General features: G+C 38.3%; 1 protein-coding gene across 1 annotated transcript; it reads left to right on the forward strand.

Annotated features, from left to right (window-relative positions):
- The first annotated feature begins 11094 nt into the window (after positions 1–11094).
- On the forward strand, positions 11095–15719 carry mad2l2 (mitotic arrest deficient 2 like 2). The gene is made up of 8 exons (XM_051653233.1): positions 11095–11434; positions 11531–11649; positions 11814–11885; positions 12032–12132; positions 12223–12317; positions 12459–12532; positions 14605–14697; positions 14990–15719. The coding sequence occupies exons 1-8, from the start codon at positions 11395–11397 to the stop codon at positions 15026–15028; spliced, it is 633 nt and encodes a 210-aa protein (XP_051509193.1). The 5' UTR covers positions 11095–11394; the 3' UTR covers positions 15029–15719.
- Positions 15720–17036: the final 1317 nt, after the last annotated feature.

Below are 17036 nucleotides of genomic sequence, written 5' to 3' on the forward strand. Positions count from 1 at the left end.
GAAGCTCAACATTACAATGCATGCAGGCATTATGACCAAAACTGAAAAAGTGCTTTGAAATATGCAGACAAATCAGAAGTGTACCGTTTATACGTTCATATAATACAAATAAAAATAAAATGCACTGTACACATTATAGCAATCAGTAAAAACAACAAGCTGATCGAATAGCCATGTGTCATATGTTGTAAAGCTCTCAAAGAGTAGAATACAACCAGCCTATTTGTTTGACTCGCAGACAAAAAAAATATAACGAGTAATAGCTAAGTATATGTCTTTGACAATTATGTTCATGTTGCTCGTATGCCGTGTTTTCACTTATAACTTCATGAACAATAATCGGAACATAAAATATCACATACCATTACTAAAATAATGTCTGCATGCTATGCATACCTATAGTCGTTGTTTTTGCATGTGTAATTAGTTTTTTATGTACAATTATTATGTTTTATTTGTTTGGAGAGGATTTGGACACATGGAGACATTTTTGGACACTATGATAAATTATTTTTGTAATGATATAACTTTTGATTGCTTTGTTGTATCAACACAAAATTATTCTCAGATACAGTTGACATGAATAGAAACAAAACAAAAGCAGTTTTCCGGAGCCACCTTATTTACACTCAGATATATATATATATATAATGTCAAATAAGAAAAATAAAGTACATTTTTGCCTTTTCTTTTTTTTCTCAGTAGTTTCTTAGGCTGAGAGTATCAGAATTTATAAAAAAAATTGGAAAGTTTTCTTTACAATGACACCAAACACTTGACCCTCCTTGTTTTTTTTTTTTTTTTTTTTTTTTGTCCAGTAATAAGCCTTTAATTTTGGGTATGACACTGAAACATGAAATCTTTAAAAACACCTTCAGAGCTTAAAGGGTTAAAAAAAAAAGAATTTCAAAGTTGTATAGCAATTAGTACATAGGCACAATTTACATTTGCCTATAAGACTAACTGAATCATTTATGCATAAGCCTTTAGCTAAAAAGGTTTTTAAGATAATGAGAAACATAAATACATCAATATGCAAACTTTTGATAGGTAAGGTAAAACCATTTAAAAAAATGTTTATATTATGTTAATGTTCTATTTCCATAATTTTCTATGAATTCTGGTACTATAATGAACAGCAATAGAAAGTTACAGCATAGGTATAACAGCTCAGTTCATTCAATATCCAGTTTGTTTTCTGTTGAAGATATGTAAAGTGTCTATGTCAGCATTTGTGAATGTAGTATCCTGTAATGTATCCAATAACGTATATAACTGCCATCACAGACAAAGATGCAACCACTTTCACCGCAATCCCGAGCCATCCAGTGCAAAATCTGTTATATAGCCTACAACAGTACGAAGACAGTTACTTCAGTATTTAATATCAACTCATTTGAATTGCTTCTGTGATTGATGAGTCATTTGATGTACATCAATTACTACTCATGTCAATCAAAGAGATTTAACACAGATTTTGAGATCCATAAATGGCTTTGGTAAACGTAATTGTGGTCACATAAACTGAAATATAAACAACAATATACATACTGTAGCAAAGTGTGTTAAAATCTCTGATTTGTTCAGAACAGGTGCATGAGCTGTAGGATGATCCTCTTTGGCTTATTTTGTTTGCAAGTAAAAAAAATAAAAATAAAAAAATAAATATATATATATATATATATATATATATATTTTTTTTTTTTTTTTTTTTTTTTTTTTTTTACGAACAGTTATGGCACCTGACTTCAAAACTAAAAAATATTCATGAACATTTCTTAAACATTAATGATCTAAGATCTAAATTAGCAGAAAGTAAATTCTCACCCAGTCAGTCTGGACTTGTTTGGTACTTGCATGTTTATGTTGTCTTCATTCCAGCGGTTGTACTGAACACTTGCCTCATTGGACTCCCATTTCTGTCCAACTCACTGCTTCTCAATGTCAGCTGTAGATAAGAAAAAAAATAAATATATAAAAGAGGAGAAGGTTGTATTGATCAATATACTGTATGTACATGTTTTGGCAAAAATTCTGTGTGTTATGTAGTTATCTACAGCTGCTGGATCTCATATTCACATTTAAATGTTTCACTCTTGAGGAGTTTTCCTGAAGTCCCTTAAGTTTGTACTCACCACATTAATAGAGTTACACATTTATTCATGGTAAGGAACCTTTGATCTATACAAGCGTTAAACAGAATGCCAGTAAAGATCTACAGACCATTTAATGTTATCAATAAAATAACGGTTATCACATTTCCCAGCTTTATCAGCAAATCTAATTGTAATTGTAATACTCACAGGTTCTTAGGACTCATTGACTTGGAAGTAAGTAAAACTCTTTGTCTCTGACACTGTCTTAAGTATGTCATTCCTGAAAAGCAGGGTCCATGAGGTCAGTCTGGTAAACCTTTACTCACAGCCTGTCATAAATGAAATAGGTCCCTTAACTTCCTGCTGTGCTGAATAGTGAGATAAACTGCCAGTCAGATTCCCTGAGTTAAGTATGCCTATTATATCTAGGTGTAACATTAAAATATTTTTTTTTACATTTTTGACGTTTCACAAGTGGCCTCTGAAGTACAATCATGTACTCAGTCTGGAGGCATCTTACACTATCAGTAGCTTTATATGGTCTTTTATCAACAACCACAATCATATTGTTTTGAACATCTTACCAGTAAATAAAACCTCCATTGCAAATGAACTATAAATCAGAAGACACTGGAGATCGGGTAGGGTCCATGTGCAGATAATATTTTTGGAAGGAGCAAACTCAAACTCACAGTCAAGGCAGGCAAGGGTCAGAAACACAGGAGGCAAATATGCTCTAGGCAGAACAAATCCAATGGGCAAGCCAGATATCAAGGTCCAAAGAGAGAGCAAGTGGTCAAGATAACTGGACAGGCAATGTTCAAGAGAAACGTCTTGGTTATGTATGTAAACTCGATTCCCTGAGATGAAGGGAACAAGACATTGCGTCCTGCTGACGCATATGGGGGTGTCCTTCTAAATGACCTAGTTGAAACCCTTCTACAATAACGGCAATTATAATATTGGCTATGGTGTTTGAGCCCCGCCCTTTTAGGCGCGAAGCTGACCGGTAGAAAAGCGGGCGTGCAAACACCATTCCTCAGAAATTTCTGACTGAGGGACAAAGAGTGCATAGCTCGCACCTCAAAGATCTCTGTACAAGTCTGTAGTGTGGCCAGCTTTGACAATGTCTTGTTCCCTTCATCTCACGTTCCCTTAAGATTCAGTACACTTGACATTGCGTCCTGCTGATGCATATGGGGAACAGAGTCCCATCATGCCGCACTACACAACACAAAAGAGAGGAAGCATGATGCTGCAGTCCCACGAGACTATGACCGACATGAGTATGCCGCAAGTGAATGACCCTCATGGTGAGCCAGGAAGGGAACGCTCAGAATGGAATATGAACTATAGTCACATAGTATGAATTAACCCCTTCACAAACCCAGTCGAGAAGGAAGTTTATTTATAATGAAAGTACTTGTGACTTTCAGAAAATACAACGGTCTGAATGCAGGCGATGTGTAAAATGACAGGGAGCCCGTACTTAAAAAGAGGGGTATAAGTATATGTTTGGCCAACTAAATAGCAAGCCCTCTAGACAGAGAGGACTTGCAAAGAGAGAGATGTTACATTTAGGCTGTTAAACCTTGCAAATATGTTTTGAGAAGACGTATGTCTTGTAAGGACACACCGTTCGTCCATGCCTATGAAGAGGCCATGCCTCTAGTTGAATGTGCTTTAACACCAATTGGGCAATTCATACCCTGCGACTCGTAAGCCAGGGCGATCTCATCAACGATCCATTGAAAAGTATTTGCTTGGAGATGGACATTCTTTTGTGAGTCCTCCATAGCACACACAGAGCTGGTCAGACAGTCAGAATTAGCGGGTGCGCTCAACATATGTGTGTAGCGCTCACACAGGGCATAACAAATGCAAGGACTGTACCTCATCCAAATTAAATGGAGGAGGGAAAAAGGCTTGAAGGTGAACCACCTGCGTTTTGAAGGGCGTGGTTAGAACCTTAGGCACATAGCCTTCCCTGGGTTTGACAGTGGCTTGAAAGATCCGGACCAAACTGCAGACATGAATTATCGACTGACAGTGCTTGTAAATCACCGACCCGTTTTACTGAGGCCAAAGCCAGCAGTAATGCGGTCTTAAGAGAAAGCGCATGCAATTCAACATAATCCAGAGGAACACAGATTATAGTCGCCACATAAACTCTGAGTGTTGACGGAGTGAGCCCTGTGTCCAATTGCTCTAAATAAATGTAAGAATTTAGGGTATGGGGCAGTTTACTGGGTCTTTGCCTAGTGAAAAGCACCAATTAGTGAACACATTTCATTTCAGTGTATAAAGGCATCTCATGGACGGTGCTCTATCCTGTAAAATTGTGCTCATAACCGACCAATTCTGGCTTGTTCGCTGCACTCTGTTCAAAGGCCACACATGTAGGCTTCACAGCTCTAGCTGGTCTCTCCTCAGCGGTATTTCCCATGGAGGCCCGTCCAGTATTTCTACCATCTCCGGAAACCAGGACTTATTGGGCCATTTTGGCGCAATTAATAGAACTGTTTCCAAGTCCACTCGGACTTTGCATGAAGGAGGCGCACTGGGGAAATGCATACTTGCGATTTGTATATGCCACTACTGTTTTGTTGTCCAACGAATCAGAATGTGGTGATTCATGATGTCGGAATGAAAAGTTCTCAAAGCTAGAAAGACAGCCAGTAGCTCTAGACAGTTAATGTGCCACACCCATTTTCGTACCTGTTCAGGTGCCAAAAGTCGGGCATTCATCACACATCACAAACCTGTGTTGGATGCATCCGTGGTCAGCAATTTTTTTACTGAAAATTTGACCAAGCATAACACCCTGTTGGTAGAAGTCCGGCGTTGTCCATGGTGCTAGTGAAACCAGACAGCAGCGAGTCACCACAATGCGTATGCGCCCGGGGCTCCAGGTGCAATGTGGAACATTGCTTGAGCCAGTACTGGAGAGGTCTCATGTGTAACAGACCTAATGGTATGACGGCAGTTACAGCCGCCATAAAACCCAGTATTCTCTGAAATGACTTCAGTGGTAATGTTCTCCCAGTTTAAACTGAGACAGACACCGAAGAATGGTCTGTACTCACTCATTCGTAAGGTGCACGCATGCCCACGGAATCCAGACGAGCTCCTAAAAAGGAGATTTACTGGCTGGGGAAAAGAGTGCTTTTCGCCCAGTTAACATTCAGACCCAGATTTTTCAGATGGCAAAGCAGGAAGTCTGTGTTCGCTCAGTAGTGCCTCCGATTTGCTAGTAATAACCAATCGCCCAGGTAATTCAAACACGCACACCATTCATTTTTAATGGGGCGAGTCCCGCATCGATACATTTTGTGAACATGCAGGGAGCCAGAGACAGACTGAAAGCTAGGACTTTAAATTGATATGCAGTCCCTCGAACATGAATTTCAAAAATCGCCTGTGACACAGTGCAATTGGTCCATGAATTATGCATCGTCTATTGACGCAAACCAGTCCTGAGGACGGATGTGCGATAAGATCTGTTTCTGAGTTAACATTTTGAATGGGTGGTGGCGAGTGCACGATTCAAGCATCTCAGAACAAGAATGGGCTGAAGCCCGCCGTCCTTCTCCAGAATGAGGAATAACAGTTGTGAAACCCACTGTGTGTGTTGCAGTCTGTGGTCCTGTGGTCAGACCACAGATTGCAAAGTGCTAGTGAAGCGAGGTGGATGAATTGAAATGTATTGATCATTTTTAACACCCAGTCTGACACGTTCATGAGGGCTTGTCACGCATTTGCGCAGTAGGCTTATTAATTAATCTGAAACAATCTCTATTGCGTTTTTTTGCAAGAAGATTGTGTATTTCGACTTGTAACACAGACGCATGTTCGGACAGAACCGTGGAAGAAAGAATGCCATTGAAATGGGGCGACCGACGTGCAAATGGATCATATAACCATGTTCGATTGTTTTAGATCCAAATCGGAAATGCCCATAAGGTCTTGTCACGTGTCCACGAATGGGACAGAGGGCATTTTATTTCGTTCATTATAATATATAATGCATCGCTCACCATTGGGAAGCGGTTGTGCATAATGAGTGGGCTTCGAAGTGGAAAAGAGCTCTTTATTGAAAAAGTGTAAGTGTCTTGAGCAACAAGCGCTGTACTCTATTTTGCATTCTTAATTGCAAGTGTTTGAATGTGAGACACAAAAACAACATTTTGAACAATATTTTGAACAACAATATTCCTTTCCCGACAAACAGCAGTGGGGAAGAGGGGAACAGCATTGTGCATCTCCAATCAGGACTTCTTTGGGACGGGTCTGGAACGAACGGCAAGCTCTGCATTCCACTTCATAGAACTGTGCTAGTGAGGCGTGCTTCACTGTGCAGGGGGGTTTTTACCCCTCGCGCTAATGCAGCTGCCTTCATTTGGCCACTGTTTGCATGGCTTTACCACCGACTTACGCCGATGCTGAGGCAGCAGGCATGGGGTTTTAAAGCCAGGCGCTGGCTCGAGCCGGTTGTATTAAATATTGCTTAATTTTGGCATGAAATGTCTCATAGCCTGCAAGTGTTGCTGAGTCGTGACGTAGCGCTCAGCAAATTTATCCACAGAGCCACCAAAAATGTCAGCTGGAGACACTGGATCATCAAAGAGAGCAGCTTTTTCCGCATCACGCATTTCTGTGAGGGTCAGCCAGATGTGACAATCCACAACCACTAGGTTGCCCATTCACTTGCCAATGGCCTGTGCAGTGACTTTCGTGGCTCGCAGCACTAAGTCCATAGCAGTGCAGAGCTCTTTGAATGTCTCGGGATCATAGCCTTGCTCGTCCATTTGCTTGAGGAGCTTTGCTCGGAAAACTAGGAGCACCACCATCGCGTGGAGTGCTGAACCAGCTTGGTTCGCCGCTGAGTATGCTTTCACCCAGTGCGGACGTCAGTCGACACGGCTTGGAAGGATGAACGGGGCGTGATTTCCTCGCCCTGCTACTCACTGGGCAGAGATGTGCCACTACCGCCTCTTCGACAGGGGGTAGTTGGGCATAACCTTTGTCTTCCCCGTGATCCACTTTATTGAGGCGAGATGAATCGCTGTGCGAGCGAGCTGAATAGGGTGCCCGCCCAGATTTTGTCAGTTCGTAATGAACTTCCGGGAAGAACAGGGTAGATCTGCGGAACGTGGTTGCTTGACGACGTCAGGACTGTAGGAACCATTCAACAAGGCGAGATTTTTCAGGTTCCTCTGGAGGAGTCCACTCGAGACCGAGCTCTGCGACCGCCCTTGAAAGGTCGTGAAGCATCTCCTTGTCAGTGTTGTGTGCATGCTCCTCGCCCTCACTGGGAGAAGGGGCAGCAACGTTATTCATTGACCACTCACCAGATGCAGCGAGAGACATAACATCATACCCAGCGTCAGAACTGCCGAACATGACGAGGCTGTGCGCTCCTGCAGAGGGCCGAAGCTCGTCACATACATACTGTATCGGCATAGACGCAGTACATGGAGATTGAGGGGCTCGCGGGGCGTGTGCCGGCATGAGATCCACTTCAAATTCATCCTGCTCAACCTTGCGACCCTGCCGTGCCTCCTCGTGTGATCCCTTGGGAGTCACAGAAGAGGTAGGTGGGAGGGCACAGGAGGCTGAGTCTCCGAACGAGGGCGATTCGCAAGCAAAGTGTCTTGAGACTCATGCCCTCACAGTGAGGGCAGTCTGTCTCAATGAGAGCTGTCTCTGCGTGGGCGTGGCCCTGACAGCGAACACAGCTCTCACGCTGATCTGACAGCGGGATGTGTCCCTCGCACAAGGGGTGTTTACGGAATGACATATTTAAAAAGAAGCAAACACGTAAGCAGCTCTTATATATATATATATATATATATATATATATATATATATATATATATATATATATATATATGAGATATGAGGACTTCTAGTGGTGAATGGATGTATCAGCTGGTGTGGATGTGACATGAACATTATAACAGTGCAGTAACAAAAAGCAAAAAATACTGCTAGCAAAGAGTGGCAAAGGAGAACAGAGGAACAAAACTTTTAAAAAAATACCAACATTTGCATGTGCTACGATAACACTATTTAACACAATTTTTGTTCCTGGGTAGTAGGTGTTATTTCCTAATTTTTCCAAGTTTACTCAGCACTGAATCTATCTGGAATGTTCTGGAAAATAGGTACATTTGAATATATCACTGTCCTGGTCACAAATGCAAAGTTTGTGGGGAATAATAGCCATTTTCTATACTTTTGAGGGATAAGCAATTAGGAAATAACATCAAGAACCAAAAAAACAAAAAAACTTGTTACAAGGTGTAATAATAGGGTGAACCACAACCCTCAGTCAGTTAACTTTATTGTGCTCCATTAATTGTAATACTTCTCAATAAACAACTCAAAACAGCAGTCTGTTAATTGAGTCCAGTCATAGTTAACTAACAAAGTTGAATTTAGTGTAAGAAAACACCATTTACCTAAAAGTATCAAAAAATAAATTCTTTAACTTTTTGTCTTACAGGTACAGTTTGCCTTACAGCTCATGAACACTATAAGATTCAATATTTAACCATTACACAAATACACTAATTTGATGCACAGCCTTCCGATTAAGCGTACAATAAAAACTACATCCAGGTCTCAAAATTAGGCTTTCTGCTCTTGTTTGCAGGTTAAATTGTTATTATAATAGTAGTTTGTCGTTCGTAAACAAATCTTTGAAGTGGATGATTTTTTCTTGTTCACTTCCATTGTTTTAGTCATGAACGATTCGTTCTTTAGAACGAATCAGTTGAATCAATGACTCATTCATAACACATATGATGCATCTTATCTGGTTCAGGGGCGGGTTTACGTTTTCTGAGGCCCCAAGCAACCGACCAACATTTCGAAAAATTTTGCTTAAAAAATAACATAAAATTTATTTTAAATCATAATTTAAAATGTATCCTATTAACCCATGTAGCCAAGTACATTCAAAATAGACATACAAATCTAGTTAAAGATAATTAATGCATGTTTTCCACAATACAGTGATAAAAAACAACAACAATATTTACCTACACATATTTTTACAAAACACTCTTTTTTTATGAACAGGGTGTGCAAAACCTATTATACTTGCTAACATTTTGGAATTCAGTTTTTATTTCTTATTATTAAAATTCAACAATTATTTATTGTTGTCCAGTTTGTCATTATAACATTATACAGTGTTATTATTATTGCTTTGAGGATTTGTTGTATAAAATAGTAATATATGTCTGTTTTATTTAATTTACTTTCACCTGGTACTTATATTCTGACGCTGCAGTGTACTGTTCACCATGTTGCAAAAGGCTGTATTTTAGGTAAACATCGTAGGCAACATTCCTTACAGTATTTTTACAGTAGACGTAAAAATGAAACACAACGCCACGAATGAAACGGAACGCAGAAGTGCGTTTTTGAGACCTTAAGTTCTTTTAAGTTGACACCTTCTAAAAATGTGCCGGTCCTGTGAGACAATGAAGAAACAGCTAGACGCGATGCAGCAGATATGGACGTTCGTCCAGCGCGAGTTTACATAGAAAAACAACGGAAAAACTGTGCAGACGTGGGCAAAAAACGTTCGGTATGAACGGCCTCTAACTCATCCGTTCGCGCGTATCTGTGAGTGAGAGCGCGTGGGCGAAACAAGTTCGGAAGGCCTGTATATTTTTTTTATAAATTTCAAACCCGATCTAGAAGTCTTACTTAAAAAATTGATCCAACCTGGTGGACCTCTCTTAGAGCGCAGAAAACAGAGTATTCGCGCGTGTACACAGAACAACGCGTCACCCCTCAAGCGGTTTTTGTGGAGCTTTCCTACAGGGGCGGGGCCCTACGCAATTGCGTGGTGGTTAAAACCTCTAGCTGATCTCGCTCCCTAACTCCCTTAGCAGCACGATTAGCAGATCGAGCACTCAAGAGCAGCTGGTATTAATCAACAATATACATTTTTAGGGAGCGAACGTTTTAGTGCACTGGAACGAAATTTGAAAATATTACAGCTCTAGAAAGGGCTGACTCCCTGGTCAGTGCCTGACTTCTGAACTAGGGAGCTGCTTGAGCGTACGCGCCCATAAAAGACATATTTCGCCACCTATTAAAGACGAATGCTGCATCCGAAAAATGGAATTCATTCAAAAATGCTGTTGGTTAAGCCAGGGGTTTTCAAACTGAGGACCGCAAGATAAAATAAAGAAACTGTAAAAAATGTTGACACTGTTTGACAGTATTACCATTACCATTGATTAATTGTTTTTATTTTATTGTTTTGACAGCCATAGTAAGAAATACAAATAAGTCACATATAATGTAATTTATTATGAAAAATAAATCTTATTTGTGAGAAATAAGGGTTGTAATTCACTATGTAAAGCAGCTTTGAAATAATAGTTATTGTGTTATTGAATACTTTAAAAATATATGTAGTGCTTTTCACAATAATAATAATTATTATTTTGTAATAATGATAACTATTATTATCACTAAATTTGATTTTTTTTATTGTATTATTTTAAAATTTTAATTTAATTTAATTGAAAATGCTTCTCTTTGGGTTTATACATCCAGTACTACTTCAAAAGAAAATACACTGTCAACTTAATAAGAAGTAAATATTTTCCAGATAATCTCGCTTTAGTTCAATGACAATATAAAAGCCAATTATTTAATTTTGCAAACAAGAAGTCTTTATAATATTATGTTTACTACTTTTGTCACACAAGGGGTCCCTCACAAGGGGATCACCAAATTTGGGGGTCCTTGGCATAAAAAAGTTTGAAAACCCCTGGTTTCAACTGCTTTCTGATACAGTCATATGTACAGAAATGGCGAATGAACGAATCATTGAACGAATCTGAACAAATCTCTTTTTGTGAAGGGATTCAAAATACTCGAGTCACTAGGATGAATCAACAACCCCACCGCTATATTACGTTCCACCAATCCGGTAGGTGGCAGCAATCACCCTGAGACCATATTACCGCTTAATGCCTCACAACAGAAGAAATTTGGAAACATCCTTTGAGGATCATATAGCGTGTGTTGCGTACCAGTGCGATTAAATTCAGGGGTTACTTCACTATTTTATTTAATGTACCTTTATTTACTTTGTTGGCTAAAGACAAATATTATTCTAATCAGCGCATTGGGTGTATGACAGTAAGATACTATCACAGGGAATCTGCAGCCATGTATGATCGCTGAAATGTTACAAACGTATGTGTGAGACGCTTTTCGATTCATTAAAAGGTTATTGCATACTATTTATTTAGAGTACCTCACTATGACCACCCTGACGAGGCAGGACCTTAATTTTGGTCAAGGTAAAAAGTAATTCAATTACAAATGTACTGCACAGGATTGATTCGAAATAACATTTTTGTAAATATTCTGGTAATATTAATTAATTTATTTTGCAGTTGTTGCCGACATTCTGTGTGAATTTTTGGAAGTGGCGATTCACCTCATTCTTTATGTCAGAGAAGTTTATCCTTCTGGCATATTTCAGAAGAGGAAGAAATACAACGTGCCTGTCCAGGTAATACTTCAAAATGTTTACACTGCTTTTCGGGCATCCTGAACTTATTAAAGGGATAGTTCGCCCAAAAATGAAAATTATCTCATCTGGTCCAAGTGCATAGTACTAAAGCTCTAAAAAGCCTAATAAAGTGATAACGTGACCACTTATATTTAATATAACAGATGTCATGCCACCCTGAGTTGAACCAGTACATTCAGGACACTCTCCATTGTGTCAAGCCACTAATAGAGAAGGTGAGTTGTATCATTATGTTTGACTAATTTGTGTATTTTTAAATGAAACAGGGTAAAGAGTGTAATCACAATCTGTCACAAGACTCTCTGTCTAGACTGAGCAGGATAAGTGAATTGATAAAACATATCAACTGTTGTCTCTGCAGAATGAGGCTGAGAAGGTGGTAGTGGTGATCATGGATAAAGAGCACCACCCAGTGGAGAGATTTGTGTTTGAGATCTCACAACCTCCACTGCTCTCCATCAGGTGAATAAGGAATCAGTTCGCAAAGCAAAGCGAAATGTATGAATGTCTTGTGTCTTGCTAGAATATGTGTGTGTGTTGGGTTTTTGTTAGCTCAGATACTCTGCTGTCCCATGTGGAACAGCTGCTGAGAGCTGTGATCCTGAAGATTAGTGTGTGTGATGCAGTTCTAGACAACAATCCTTCTGGTAAGAGCGAAATATTTGCAATTAAACAGAACCAAAACTATCCTGATAATTACCTCTCATTTATTAAACTTATAGTTTGAGCAGATTTGGGGAAAAATCTCCCAGTTTTAAAAGACTTTTGTCTCTTTTTGCTTATTTTAGGATGCACATTCACAGTGCTTGTACACACCAGGGAAGCTGCCACAAGAAACATGGAGAAGGTTCAGGTCATCAAGGTGAGGCTTGTTAATGGGTACTTCTCATTTCTAAAATTGTGCATCCGTGTTTCCTTTTCCTTGCTTCCTTTCATTGTTTCCTAGCTCCACCCTTTTAGGATACCAGGAAAGGAAACGAAGATGGAGGAATCAAAACAAGATGTATTTGTAAAATTTATTAAAGTAATGAATTAAAACTGTTGTGTCAGATGTGAAGGTGGAGGAGAATTAATATGTGTGTTAGGTGCTTTGACCAAAAAGTCTTCCGCATAGGATGCTCTTTTGCTTTTTTGCTCAAGCATCCTCGGGAAGCTTCCTCCTTCATCGGTCCTCGCCTCTTCGCGGTGGTTTTAGAAGATTGATACGTCCTTCATGATGGCAGACTATGGTCTGTTTCAAAAGGCTTGTGGATGAAAAAAGAGAGGAAACAAGGATGCACTATTGCAGAAATTAAAGGCACCCAATGTGTTTCAGGAACAAGGAACTAAAGTTACCATTACAAATGGCAAAACTCTGTTTCTGTTCTGTTTATAAGTGAGGAGTTCATATCTCACTTCAACTTTTGATTTAGAGAGTTCTCTAGAACAGTGTTTTTAGAAACCATTATAGAAACTGTTTTGGTTACATGATGGGTAGGGTTGCAGCGGTTTACCGGTTTCATGGTATACCACAGTATGAAAATTGACGGTTATCATACATGTACATTTGCTTATCTATGGTATTGAGCAAAAAATGCAACCGGACGGAGAATCTCACCTGCGCGTGCGCATCTCATTTCCTCCTCGTCCGCCAGTCAGACTCGTCAACTTGCGCCACACACACATGCAGCAGAGAAAATGTCAGAGAGAAGCGAGGCGAGGTGGTCTGACATAAGTGAGTGTGTGAGTTAAAGCAGTGTTTCTCAGTTGGTGGTCGCAGGTCTATTCGGACTGGGTCGCAGACAGCAGGGAAAGAACAATGCCATGGTTCTCCCGTTTAATATATTTCGGCGGCCGCCCAAGTGATAGCCTATTTAGGACTGCCAAGGCAGATTTAAAGATAACCTCGCAATCAGCTAAAGGCTTCTCATCTGCACTTTTGCACGAGTGTAACGGAACAAGCTAGCGCTAATTATCTGCCATTCTCTCTGGCACCCGCATGCAACAACCGGGCTTCCCTCGATATTGCGGAGCGCAGACCTCAAAACTGTTATGACCAGTTTCAATTCTAGTGAGACTTTTCTAGTTTCTACCTAACCAATGGTAATGAGGAGCCTTTCCTCCTGTGTAATATGTATGTTCTGTTTGAATTATGTTTGAAATTAGGAAACAAAGATAATAATGGGCTCATATACGTAAAAATGCTCTTCGATTTTTAAAAGGGGGGAGAGAAAACTTCCTTGCGCTTTTGTTGTTGACATCAACAACAAAAATAATGTCACTTGATGCATTTCCTTGTACTTGAAAACCATGAATAAAACTATGCAACATAAAAGGAAATGCAACCCAGGATACATTAAATACAGGTTACGTTTTTACTATGGTGTGTCCCATAGTAAATTCTGGGTCCTGAAGAGAACCACTGAGTTAAAGGTACAGACAGTATATGTTAATTGTTAATAATCGTAGGACATTACTTTAAAAGCTCACACAGCTGATGTTATTTTTCATTTAGTAGTTAATTTAACATGCTATGCTAACATGTAAACTAACATGCTTTAGTTATATAACATGTTAAATTTACATGCTATTTTTTTATCATGTTTATAATTCGGTTTATTATTATAGTTCTGTTAGCATTCTTATTTTATTTTCAAAAGGGAGACTTTTTTTTTTATACATCAATTAAATTTAAAAAAATGGTTTCAAGTTTCAATTATAATAGTGTTTGTTCAGCCTTGTTCAAAAATGTGTGTAATAGCTTGAAACCGTGGTATTTTCTGAGACAGTTATCATACCGTGAAAATCTCATACCATTGCAACCCTAATGATGGGATGACCAGACCAGTTGTCTCAAATAGATACAAAAGTATTCTGAGCCAAATCTCAGTTTTTGTTATGGTTCTAAAACTTTTACAGCACATCCCTTGTCTCATCTGATTATATATATTACAGGATTTTCCATGGATTGTAGCAGATGAACAGGAAGTTCACATGGAAGAGGCAAAACTAATTCCTCTAAAAACTATGACTTCTGATATTCTCAAGGTGAGATATCCACATGTAACACTGCATATTTTAACAATAATACAGAATGTAATATTTTCTAATACAGGGAAGTGAAAAAAAATACACATTCCAGAATCATAGGCAGGGCACCATTTTCTTGTTAAGAAATTTTTTATTATATAAAAAATAATGGAAGTAACATTCTTCTATTTAATATATGTTTTTTTTTTTTTTTTTTTTTTTTAAGTACTTAGTCACTTCAAGTGGAAATGTATATATATGCCTGGAAGATTATAAAAACATGTGATGTTCTCTTCACGTCCTAAAACAGATGCAGCTGTATGTAGAAGAGAAAGCGCAGAAAACCTGACACTTTGCTGTTGTCAAACTGCATTAAAGAGTTGTGAAACAGGAAATGGTTTGTGGTGTTTTGTGTGTTGATGGCAGGTTTTATTTTTAAATAACATCATAGGAACATGAACTGGAGATGCATATTAAAATGGATTGTGCAGCAAGAGAAAAATGCCATTTTTCAGCATTTTACTAGGTAGAACTAATGTTTACCAGTGAGATCCATTTCTTTTGCCTGTGCTCTTTTTTTGCAAGTTTATGCTCAATTTTTCATTGTGCTTTTTTCATACAATTCTGTGAACCTTTCTCTGATAATTTATCTAATCTATTTGTTTAATACGTTAGGATTGGGTGTGGTTGGGAGCACAAACAGAGTTCTAAATATCATATTTCCAGTTGTTTTTAAGTAGAGACACTTTCTGCAAAGTTCAATCCAACTTAAACTGAAAGGCTTTTTTTTTTTTTTTTTATCTTTAGCCACTAACTTGGTTTTAGGGAATGTTTTTCATTAGCTGCAATGTGTAGACAGCTTTTATTTAACTCTTATTCATCTAAATAAAAAAAATTCCACTCCAGATTCTGTAGTTCAGAAAAACTGATGAACTCGCAGGATGTCCTACCAACACAATGTGCATGTATGCGATGCATCTTAAAAAATGTCAAAGATTTAAAAATATGAAAAGGAATTGTAAATAAATTGAAAAGTCACAGTGAGAGTTTGTCTTTTTTTTTTTTTTTTTTTTTTTTAATCAGAGCTTGACAAGATTTTTTTTATTATAGAGCAGATATGATGGGTCCTATTTTAAGAGCGCTAAGTCTTAAGCACAGCGCTATGTGACATATCATATATGCAAAGACAGTTGGCATGGCCATGACGTTTTTTTATATTTGTGCAAGCATGCACTAAGTCTAGGCGCAAGTGGGGTGGAGGCATCAGGATGCCCCACTTAGTGCCCCTTTACACCCCCCCCTCCTTAAATCCAGCCATGTTGTTAGCTATATTTATGGACTGCAAGTTGCATTTTATTAATTCACCAGCATCATTTATTAATAATTAATTAAACCCCCAGCAGCACAAACCTCTGTCTTTGTAGGTCTGAGTTTCTAACAGCCGAGTTTATTTTTTCATGGATAGCTAATATGATTAACACTTGATTTGATCTGTCTTTTTTCACAATTTGGTTTAATGTGTATGGGACTGACACTATAACATGTCTAGAAATGTTTATTAACTCTGTAGTGATTGTTAAGAGGTAATGACCCAAATACCATAATCCTAACTTTTAACCTAAAATAATATACAATATATTTTGTGATCAAGCTTTGATCTACATTCTGAGTCTTCTAGGACCAGATCATTGATTTTCAGCATTTCTTACTTATCAAATATCTTTTGAAAATTATTTTAACCAAAGACAGTTTTAAATTAGACTAGAAAATTACCCGTTTTTCCATAACTTTTTCATTTCAACTCTTTACAGAATGCATGTGCTTAATCATCTTTTTTAAGCTGACAAAAGCTCTGGGTTTGAAACCACAAATGATAACCATCAGTTGGATTGAAATCATCATTATGCAGCTTGACTAATGATTGGTAATCTACATAATTTGTTGAAGACAGCACAGTATGTGAAAGGGTTACATGGATTGTTTGACTGAATAAAATCTTTTGCACTTTACATAAATATGGTTACATTATGGATTATTTCCATTGCTGATATTTTCATATGCACCTGTAAACAATGTTTCAGTGGGTGTGTTGGCACTAAATATGAAATAAATGGAGAATGCTGCCCCTTGTGCGCACCTGGTAAGTATACAGTGCATCCGTAAAGTATTCACAGCGCTTCACTTTTTCCACATTTTGTTATGTTACAGCCTTATTCCAAAATGGATTAAATTCATTATTTTCCTAAAAATTCTACAAACAATACCCCATAATGACAACGTGAAAGAAGTTTGTTTGAAATCTTTGCAAATTTATTAAAAATAAAAAACGAAAAAAATCACATGTACATAAGTATTCA

The sequence above is a fragment of the Myxocyprinus asiaticus genome, chromosome 24 (assembly GCF_019703515.2).
Source record: "Myxocyprinus asiaticus isolate MX2 ecotype Aquarium Trade chromosome 24, UBuf_Myxa_2, whole genome shotgun sequence".
In the NCBI taxonomy this organism is placed as follows: domain Eukaryota; kingdom Metazoa; phylum Chordata; class Actinopteri; order Cypriniformes; family Catostomidae; genus Myxocyprinus; species Myxocyprinus asiaticus.

Coding starts and splice junctions, on each gene's coding strand:
- mad2l2 (XM_051653233.1), top strand. CDS start 11,395: ATGACCACCCTGACGAGGCAGGACCTTAATTTTGGTCAAG. Junction 12,318..12,458: donor TCTAGACAACAATCCTTCTG/GTAAGAGCGAAA, acceptor TGCTTATTTTAG/GATGCACATTCACAGTGCTT. Junction 14,698..14,989: donor TGACTTCTGATATTCTCAAG/GTGAGATATCCA, acceptor GTCCTAAAACAG/ATGCAGCTGTATGTAGAAGA.